Raw genomic sequence first — 11,126 nt, forward strand, 5'->3', positions numbered from 1 at the left:
GGCCGGTAGTTGTTCAGGGCAGAGGGGTCAAGAGTAGGTTTTTTGAGGAGGGGAGTGACTCTGGCCCTCTTCAGGGAAGAGGGCATGGTGCCGGAAGAGAGGGAGGTGTTGATTAGAGAGGAGAGAAAAGAGAGAATGTCCACAGATATAGATTGTAGGAGGGGAGAGGGGATGGGGTCAAGAGGACAGGTGGTTGGGCGGTGGGAAGTAAGGAGTTTCAGTGTGTCGGCGTCAGAGAGGGGAGAAAAGGAGGTTAGGGAGTTGGGGAGGGTAGGAGGGTCAGCAGGGGTGGAGGGTTGGGAGTAGGAATTGCGAATAGCATCGACCTTCTTTTCAAAGAAGGCGACAAAGTCATCAGGTGTGAGTGATGAGGGGGGGGGCCAGAAGAGAGGAGAAAGTTGAAAACAGTTTGCGGGGATTAGAGGCGGCCGCGTTAATTTTCGAGTGAAAGAAGGAAGATTTAGCTAGAGAGACAGAGGAATGGAAAGATGATAAGAGGGCATGGAAGGAAGCTATATCCCTGGGGAGACAGGACCTTTTCCATTTTCTCTCCGCCGCCCGCAGTTCGGTTCGGACAGCTCGTAGAGCATCAGAAAGCCAAGGACTGGGGGGGGAGGCCCAAGCTAGTTTGGTGGTGAGGGGACACAGAGAATCAAAGGAAGATGAGAGGGAGGACATGAGAGTTGTAGCCGCATCATCGGGAGACAGTCGAGAGAAAGACTCCGCAGATGGTAGGGAGGAGAGGATTGTAGATGAGAGGGTGGAGGAAGACAGGTGGCGTAGGTTCCGTCGACAGGTGACAGTGGATGGTGGGAGAGATGGATGGGTGTTAGAGGAGAGTGGACGAGAGAAAGAGATGGAGTGGTCAGATATATGGAGTGGTGTTACAGAGAGGTTGGTTGTTGTGCAGCTCCTTGTGAAGATGAGGTCAAGAAGGTTGCCTGCTTTGTGGGTGGGAGGGGAAAGAGTGAGGGTAAGGTCAAAAGAAGAGAGGAGGGAGAGAAAGGTAGACTGGGTGGACTCTGAGTTGAGGTTGAAGTCACCCAGGAGGATCAGGGGGGTGTCATTGACAGGTGAGGAGCTGAGGAGGATGTCCATCTCATCCAAAAAGTTCCCCAGAGGACCCGGGGGGCGATAAACAACAATAATAAACAGTTTGCACGGCAGAGTAACAGAAACCGCATGAAATTCAAAAGAGGAGAAGGAGAGGGATGAGGAGAAGACACTAGATCTCCATGAGGATGAGATTAGGAGACCTGTGGCACCTCCTCTGCCAGAGGATCTGGGTGTGTGGGAAAAAGAGATGGCAGAGGAAAGGGCAGCCGGGGTGGCCGTGTTCTCTGGTGAGAGCCACGTTTCAGTTAAAGCAAGAAAGTCAAGATTGAGGTGGGAGGCATAGGCAGATATGAAGTCCGCTTTCTGGACGGCGGACTGGCCGTTCCAGAGGCCACCAGCCACACAGAGATCAATACCAGGGGATCTGGGAGGAAAGATGAGGTTAGAGATATTCTGCCCATGTTGGCAGGAGGCGAACCTCCTACCTGACTGGGACCTGGGGAGAGGAGAGAGGACAGGGATGGGAAGGAAACACATGGAGGGAACTAGGGAGGACAAGGGGAATACTACACAGTGGAATGAGGGCAGGCAGCAAAAACAAAATCAAACATCAGGCTCTCGGACAGCCTCGATGGACACCCGTAGATAGACACCCTCGACTTTGTACACCTGCGACTTCGTACGCCGAGGCAAGTAGCCGAGGCTGCCGCACACAGCTGCCACTGGTGCGCTACACAACTGCTTAAATAACACAGACGCTGAATACAGAAAATGCAACCAACCCACTGCAGAACAATAATGCACACTAAAGTGAGTTCAGGTGACGTAATAAAACCGTGAAATGGCGATGCCAGATCTCCCAAAAGACTCCGTTAGTGATAACAGCAGTCTCATATTTGCAATGCAGGCCAATAAAACAGCAGTCTACCCCATGCCACACTAACAGTGTACACCTGGTCACAGACTCAGACAATAAAAGGCATATTCTAACAATCCTTGATACTATTTCTCGATGTCAAAAAATCATGTTCCACTATAAAAACAAAAATATACCATTCAGAATAAACATGAATAAAAAATAAATTTAAAAAAGCATGAAAAAAGACATTGGCTTTTTTTTAGTTCACTCTTATTCCACGTCCAGCCAACATATTTCCAGTTTGGTAGAAATACAAATTTGTTTCTTCGAACATGTTTTGTAAATTATTCGATACAGACATATTTATAGAACCAAATGACCTGGTAATGAAGCTACGACTGTTTTCTGACTAACAGTCAGAAAAGTTAATTTCGTAATCCATTCAGCCATTTTCAAGAAAACTATGTTTTTGCTGGGACTATACCAACTGTACTTGTTATTGTTGCTTAAATGCATTGCTAGGCTATTTCAGTAGTGGACTAATGTAAAACATGCCTCACTTCTTGTGTAGGGTTTCCTACCCTTTCTAACAAGGTATAATGTGCCATAGTCTGGGGCCGGACAGTTTAGGAATATCACTGCGTTCACACAGCAGGATTAATATACAGACGTAATTACAGGATTTGGACATAAATATGTCGATAAACCTGTATTTGTTCAGGCTAATGGGGCTGTTTAACATAATTTTGAAATAAAGGTCAATTTCAAATGTGATGCAGGTTTGTTAGAAAACATTAGGTTGAGTAATTCCTTTTTGAACACTTTGGAGAGATTTATAAAAACATACTCTCATATAAGTGAATAAAAGATGAATTGTCTTTATATTCTGACATGCATTGTTTTAGTCATATTCTGCAGGTTAGACATGCGCTATGTTGTGACAGCGTTGTTTTAGTCATATTCTCCAGGTTAAACATGCGCTGTGTTGTGATATGCATTGTTTTAGTCATATTAGATTACATTACATTAATATAATGTCATATTCTCCAGGTTAAACATACGCTGTTTTGTGACATGCATTGTTTTAGTCACAAGTGCTGTGTTGTGACACAGGACATGCTGGGGGACTGCGGCCTGCCCTACCTACGCTTCATCTCCCCGGTCTACTTCATCACCTTCGTGCTGATCGCCCAGTTCCTGCTGTTCAACATGGTGGTGGCCATGGTGGAGGAGAATTACAAGAAGACTATATCCTATTACAAAGGAGACCAGCCCAATCCCCAACAAACTCACCAGTCTGGCCTGTCAGAAAACCTGACGGGAGTTGTGGGTTGACGATTGATTATACAGGACTAAGTGCTGTCACAGAGAAACTGCACCCTCTACTGGCTAATCCTGCTACTATTTTGAATGATGTGGGGGGAGGCCATACATATTTTTATTTATGGCCTCCCCCACATCACAGGATAAATGTGCTTTTACTGCAGGGGGTGTCAATGGACATGGACACGCCTCCCACAAGGGTTTAACAATAGCCCAAAATTGTTTCATCAAGCACTGGCAGGATTTCTAAAGCCAGACATTTCTGGACCGGAAATGGAAGGTTCAATCGGATTAAAAGAGGAGCACCAGCCCTTCGCCTTCCAGATGCGAGAAAGCCCTTCCACTTGTGGTTCTGGGCGAGAGAACACACTTGCAGCTGTGCCTTGGGGCCGAAGCAAGCGGATGGAAAAACTGGAACGGTGTGGTTTTACTCCGCCCCTATTGCAGCTTCCGTGACTGGTCAGCACAGGCGCCTGAGGACAGCACAGGTGAAGGTCACGGTCCGATGATCCAGCAGGACCACGTCATCCGCAAAAAGCAGAGACGCAATTCTGAGGTCACCAAACCGGACACTCTCCTCGCCTCGGCTGCGCCTTGAGATCCTGTGCATGAATATCACAAACAGGACCAGTGACAAGGGGCAACCTTGACCAAGTCCAACCCCCACTGGAAACCTGCTTGACTTTGTGCCGAGGATGCGGACACAGCTCTCACTTTGGTCATACAGGGACCGGATGGCTCGTAACAACGGCCCCGGTACCCCATACTCCCGCAGTACCCCCCACAGGGTTCCCCAGGGGACACGGTTGAAAGCAGCCTGAGACAAGCCCTGAGACAAGCCCTAAGTCGTCGGATGGTTTGCCAGAACTTCCTCGAGGCCAACCGAAAGTCTTTCTCCATAGCCTCCCCGAACTCCTCCCATACCCAGGTTTTTGCTTCAGCGACTGCCGCAGCCCTTCTGGCCACCCGGTACCTGTCTGCTGATTCAGGGGACCCCCGGGCCAGCCATCCCAGAAAGGCCTCCTCCTTCAGTTTGACGGCCTCCCTCCCTCTTGGGTTGGCGCCCCGACAGGCACCGATGACCTTCTGGCCACAGCTCCTGCTTGCCCCCTCTGCAATGGAGGCTTTGAACATGGCCCACTTGGACTCCATGTCCCCAGCCTCCCCCGGGATGCGTGAGAAGTTCCTCCGGAGGTGGGAGTTGAAGACCTCGCAGACAGGGGCCTCCGCCAGACGTTCCCAGTTCATCCTCACTACACGTTTGGGTTTACCGGGTCTGTCCGGCAGCCTCCCCAGCCACTTTATCCAACTCACCACCAGGTGGTGATCAGTTGACAGCTCTGCTCCTCTCTTCACCCGAGTGTCCAAGACATACGGCTGCAGGTCTGATGATACGACCAGAAAGTCGATCATCGATCTTTTGCCTAAGGTGCTCTGGTACCAAGTACACTTATGAGCTACCCTATGCTCGAACATGGTGTTTATCTACAATCCATGACCAGCACAGAAGTCCAATAACAAAAAACCGCTTGGGTTAAGATCAGGCAGGCCATCCCTCCCAATCACCCCCTTCCAGGTTTCTCCGTCATTGGCGACGTGAGCATTGAAGTCGCCCAGCAGAACTATGGAGTCTCTGGGTGGCACCCTTTCCAGGATGCCGCCCAGTGACTCCAAGGAGGCCGGATACTCTGAACTGCCGTTTGGTGCATAAGCACAAACGTCAGTCAGAGCTTTCCCCCCAGTGACACGTAGTCGCAGAGGGGCGACCCTCTCGTTCCCCGGGTGGAACTCCAACACAGTGGCACTCAGCCGGTGGCTTGTGAGTATCCCCAGACCCGCCCGGCGCCTCTCACCCTGAGCAACTTCAGAAAAGAACAGAGTCCAGCCCCTCTCCAGGAGTTTGGTTCCAGAACCAGTGCTGTGCCTGGAGGTGAGCCCAACTATATCTAGTTGGTACCGCTCCGCCTCCCGCACTAGCTGCGGTTCCTTCCCCACCAGAGAGGTGACGTTCCACGTCCCCAGAACCAGTCTGCGACGCCGAGGATCAGCATGCCCGGATCCCCGCCTTTGCCTACTGCCCATTGGGCAAGAGCGTCCGGATAACAGCGTCAGCTAAATGCCAATAATGAAATGTCATGTTGCAATTTTCAAAACCAGGAGGTGTTCCTCCAACACCTTTGCCTGGAGAAATTATTTGTTTTAAGACATTTCATTATGCAAGTCCCTGAACTCTCCATTGCTCCAGGGGAGGATTGTCTCCTGCTTAGTCTAATCAACTGTATGTCACTCTGGATAAGAGTGTCTGCCAAATGCTATTAATGTAATGTAACTTATCCAGTTTGCATGTGACCTATCTACCTTCGTGCCTTGATAAGCCCAAGTTTATAAGGTTGTTCTTGGAAGAGAACCGTGTGTACTGGAACCTATGTCACATGTGAAACATCCATCCATCCATCCATTATCTGAACCCGCTTATCCTGAACAGGGTCGCAGGGGGGCTGGAGCCTATCCCAGCATACATTGGGCGAAAGGCAGGAATACACCCTGGACAGGTCGCCAGTCTATCTCAGGGCACACACACCATTCACTCACACACTCATACCTACGGGCAATTTAGACTCTCCAATCAGCCTAACCTGCATGTCTTTGGACTGTGGGAGGAAACCGGAGTACCCGGAGGAAACCCACGCAGACACGGGGAGAACATGCAAACTCCGCACAGAGAGGCCCCGGCCGACGGGGATTCGAACCCAGGACCTCCTTGCTGTGAGGCGGCAGTGCTACCCACTGCACCATCCGTGCCGCCCTCATGTGAAACATATGTATATCAAAGAACAATATTGTCCTACTACTAAATTTATGTTATATTATGGTTTATTGTACTCATGAATTATGATATGTATCAGCAAACATTAATGAGAGTTAAATGCTTATTGAGAATAAATACACCATGCAAGATACTTAGCAAGTTATCAGTAAAACTCAGGTGGGAGTTGGGGGTGGGGGCGGGGGTCTGCTGGCATTGAGCCAGCATCTTGTGACTGATGACAAGTTTTGAAAAAAGGTATAAAGACTGGAATGACCAAGAGATGTTTAGTGCTCTAGCTTTTGGCTTTTTACTTGTGTATTACTCTTCTGGACCAGAATATTATTGCAATAAAAAAAACTTTTTATCCACCAGCCCTGAACTTTGACTCTTTTCCTGAGGAATCGACCTCTCACACAGCCATTATTTTTTTGCCTGGTAGAAACACAGAGAGAGCTGAAATTAATGGATATCAGTGTAAGAAACACTTAAGATTGTTTGGATGTTTGTTTGGATTTATAAGAGATGCCATTCACTTGTGGGTTAATTTCACATATATAGTTGTTCAAATAAATAGCAGTGCATTAAAAAGAGAATAAATAGCTCATTTTTAATCGCTTTTAGTTCCATATTTCAAATGTAGTGGAAACATTACATATTCAATCAAAATCAAAACATTAGCAAATTTGAACAAATCTGCGTTATTCTTTTATAGTAAGCAAAGGAATATTAGTCTGTTGAAAAAAATGGCAGTGTTGAAATTTCTCTTCAAACTCTCTTCAAACTGTATGAACTGAATTTTTCAAGATTTAACTTTAAATTACTGAATTAATATTTAGTTGCATAACCATTGTTTTTGATAACTGCTGTGCATCTGCGTTGCATTGAGTCAACCAACTTCTGGCACCTAAAAACAGGTATTTCAGCCCAGGATGAACAAACTACATTCCACAGCTCCTGTGCATTTTTGGGTTTTGCTTCAGAAACTGAATTTTTAATGTCACCCCACAAGTTTTCAATGGGGTTGAGGTCGAGGGGTTGAGCTGGCCACTCCATTACCTCAATCCTTTTTGTCTGGAACCAAGAAGTTGCTCGCTTACTCGTGTGTTTGGTGTCCTTGTCTTGTTGAAACATTTTTGATGTGTTCAAACTGACCATAATCCCTGGTATATGAACCCAACACTGTAGTATGAAAAACATCCCCATACCATGATTTTAGTGCCACCATGCTTCACTGTTTTCACAGTGTACTGTGGCTTGAATTCAGTACCCGGGGGTCGTCTGACGTACTGTCGACAACCACTAGACCTGAAAAGAACAATTCTTCATCAGTCCACAGAATGTTACGCCATTTCTCTTTGGGCCAGTCGATGTGTTCCTTGTCAAATTTTAACCGATTCTGCACATGGTGCTTTACGGGGGCTTCTTGATGATAGCTTAGCTTCGGTCAAACGTCTTTCTGACTGTAACAATACTTACAGGTAATTGTAGATCATCTTTGATCTTTCTGGAGCTGATGAATGGCTGAATCTCTGTAGTAGTAATATTAGTAGTAGCAGTGGTGGTGAGGTAGTTAGTAGTATAAGTAGTAGTATGGTGGTGGTGAGAGACTTTTATTCACTGCTCAGAACACAAAGCACAACCATGAGCGCCAGGCTGCCATGTTCTTTTCTGTAAGAATGCATGACGAGTGACACCTAGTGGCCAATTTCAAGATCGCAACCGAGTGTTTATTAAAGGGAGAGAATGTTTCATATTTATTAACGTTATGTAAGAATAAGGAATACGTGTTAAACCAGACGAATTCTAGTTAGTCTTTCAAAAAAAGTACTAAAACTGCTATACGAATTCAGATAAATTGTTTTGCCGCTGCAACCTGTAACTATCGTGATGGGGAACTACTCTACACCATCACCGGGGACCAATAACAACGTAGAACCAGGAAGACCAACGCGTGACTGTGGAAGAAGAAGAAGAAACATGCATCACAGGTAGAAATTACTTGTATCATTTGAAGACAATTTTACGTTAACAACACATCTTTTATGTTTTACGTATTGAAATAACAGACAGCTATGGATAACGTTTTCAAGTTTCTAGATTTCTATTAGCGACATGCTTGCAAGCTTGCCGTATTGTTTGGTGCTGCATTATTTGAACTGAACGACTGCATACGTAATTTATACGTTTTGGATTGTGAAAGCCTGCTGTGGGTATAGTAATTAAGCAATTACTGCCAAATATCTCGGATTAATTAACTAGCTAGTTACGTTAGTCAGCTAACGTTACTAACGGTACAACGATGAACACGCATTGACAGTTGGCTACCAAGTTAGGAAGCTACTTGCATTGCATTCAAGTTAAATGACAGTAGGAGTAAACCTCGCTGAAAATAAATATTTCGAGCGGACAGTAAAAGTGCCTACAAGTTAACTAAAGTAGGTTTTTACTTTTTACAGCGACACAAAAACGATCTCACGATGTATGCTCTCCCATGTAGTGCCAATGTTATAACGTTGACAGAACCTTCCAGTAACGTTGCGAGGACAGTTTGTGTTGGCTGGCTCAAGGCTACAATGGCAGTGACTTACGTGGGTATTGAAACTGCGACCTGGTTACAATTGTGTCACCAGTCCGGTCACCGTTTCCTACACCGCTGCCCCTTTCAGCCACTGCAGAGTGAATGCAGACATTGCGAGAACAGTTTGTGTGTGCGCCGGGATGCTACTGTAATGTTATTGCGACGTTATTCTTACGTTACCCTCTTCCAATTTTGTATCGCAGCGAAGTGGATGAGAATCCAGACTATGACAATCTGGATATCGTGAGCCGCGATGCTGAAGAACGATACTTTGATGATGATGATGATGATGATGATGAGGAAGAGGGGGGGGGGAGAGGTAGAGGAAGAAGAAGAAGAAGAAGATGATGAGGAGAACGTACAAAAATAATTTTTCCTTTTTGAAAATCCCCAGAACTGTAAATGCAATTTTCATTTTTCATCATTATGCAGTTGAATCCTGTATACATTCATATTTCTGTGTAAATCTCTCTGCTTTTTCTTTGATCATTTCTGTATGAAAGGGGAGACACATTTTCATTAAATTATGTAAATCTTTGTAGGTGTTCTATGTATAATGTCCTTTTTTTCAGATAATTTCTTATTGAAATGTGATAAATGCATGTACATTCCCCATAATACGCCCTGCACCACTTATTTATCTAGGAGTGTACAACTCTAGACAGAACATTCCAGTAACATTGTGAGAACATTTTGTGTTTGCAGGGCTGGGCTTGTGGCTCAGATGCAATGCCCTGGAGGCTCACTGAATCACTGTACCCGTTAGTAAAGTGACTTCATCTGAATCACTTCGGTCAATACGCTTAATGTATGAATGGATTCTCTACGAAAACAGTCTGAGGTATAAGTCACTCTGGGTAAGAGTCTGCTAACAGTACAAGTTCAATAAAACATTATGAGATTAAACAGAATTAATAATTGTTGGTATGACCGGTATTTTTTTAAGACAGGTTTATGAATATATCTTAATTGGGAGATGCAGACCTGCCCCTTGCGTGTGCAATTCCATAAGGGTTTCACATCACCAAATACGCGAGGGTGTTAGGACCTCAGTCGACAGCTACAGGAAATACCTGAAAGTCAATGTTGAGTGAATATTTCCTGAGATGAAATGTATAAAAATCGCTGACTTATTTGTCACTATGCTTTCATATCAATCTAGAATGTGTAGTGGAGGTGTGGTGCTTTTTTCTTATTTGACATAAGAAGGTAAAGAATCAGGAAGTTAACAAAGGAAGACTCCTAACAAACACAACCTTCGGGCTGTTGCTATAGCACTCCGTTTGACCATGTTGGAAACGCAGAAGACCGCCCCCACCTTTTCTTTTCTAATTGGCTGGTGATCACGTACACACTACAGTCCCTCCAATGGACAAAGCGACGGAAAGATGAGAGGATGGCCTACTCTAAACCGTCTCCAGCATTTGAGCCCCACAGAAATGAATCTTAGTGGGTTTCAGATTGACACGAATAAGTGGCCACTTTCAGAGTGAAGCGGACAAGCGCTGGGTTTACAGGGTGCATGTTTTTGCCAAGTCGCCCCACCCATCCCCCCACCCCCTAATCACCGCTCTGAAAGGGCAATGGGGCAGTTTGTTTGCTCAAGCCAGTTACTCTCCCTCCTGATACCCGGCCAAAGCCCCAAGAGCCTGTCAATAAAACGGAGCAAGATAAGGAACGTGAGCACAGAGGGAACAATGACAGCTACCACAGCAGACCTGCCAACCTTTACGCATTTTGCGTAGCAGATACGCATTTAGACACCAAACTACGCTGCTACGATTTGTCACTTGAAAATACGCGAAAAGCCATTTGAGTTAAACTGTCTGTGCATTCACGCACTAGGCAACTCGTCTATGGGTGTAACCGCATTGGGCAGCAACCTGTTGGGAAAAGAAGACTTCGACCAATCAGCGCTAGTTTTAAACTCTTCAAATAGGCTACAAGCGGAGAGCCGGGGAGCCGTCAACACGAAAGTAACGAAATTGGTTTTCATCCCTCTCAGTCCATCTTAATACTGTGACTGGTTTTACAAGGGAACACTGTTTCAAAGGTAAATGGGCAGGGTATGGGAATTGTGAATTGCATCCATTTTAATAAGCCTTCCAACTTCTGGAAAATAAAGCAAGGACAACCGTCCTAACGTGATAGCTCAAACCCAATGTTCCGCCTTATCTGAAGGAAATATTTGTTCCAGCTTGTTTTGATATTTGACCCAGACCAAAACAATATTGCATAGCCCAAAGTGAAAAAATATATGGTAGCCTACTGACATTTCCATCCAGTCAACCGTGCGTTAAGACCTTCCAAACTACACGTGCATGTGAGATTCTTATGAGCAGCGTACAAAGTGTTTTCACGCAAGTGCGTGTGGTAGCCTAATAAGAAAAACACGAGGACGATGATGATGATGTGTGTTCGTGTATGTGTGTGCCTTGCAGTTAATAATACACATGATGTCAGATGAGGATACTGACAGAGAGAGAGTTAGACTGCTAGAC

General features: G+C 45.6%; 1 protein-coding gene and 1 long non-coding RNA gene across 2 annotated transcripts in view; both read left to right on the forward strand.

Annotated features, from left to right (window-relative positions):
• LOC133114037 (voltage-dependent T-type calcium channel subunit alpha-1H-like) overlaps positions 1-3,286 on the forward strand; it is a 59,882-nt gene extending 56,596 nt beyond the window's left edge. The window contains 1 exon segment of the mRNA XM_061223233.1: positions 3,029-3,286. Within this exon segment, the coding sequence (XP_061079217.1) occupies positions 3,029-3,250 (222 nt within the window). The 3' untranslated portion in view covers positions 3,251-3,286.
• A 4,584-nt stretch (positions 3,287-7,870) lies between these two features.
• Positions 7,871-9,170, forward strand: LOC133113977 (uncharacterized). Its single transcript, XR_009705524.1, has 2 exons — positions 7,871-8,035; positions 8,829-9,170. It is a non-coding gene; the product is annotated as an uncharacterized LOC133113977 (long non-coding RNA).
• The last annotated feature ends 1,956 nt before the right edge of the window (positions 9,171-11,126 follow it).

This window comes from Conger conger, chromosome 16 (genome assembly GCF_963514075.1).
Source record: "Conger conger chromosome 16, fConCon1.1, whole genome shotgun sequence".
Classification (NCBI taxonomy): domain Eukaryota; kingdom Metazoa; phylum Chordata; class Actinopteri; order Anguilliformes; family Congridae; genus Conger; species Conger conger.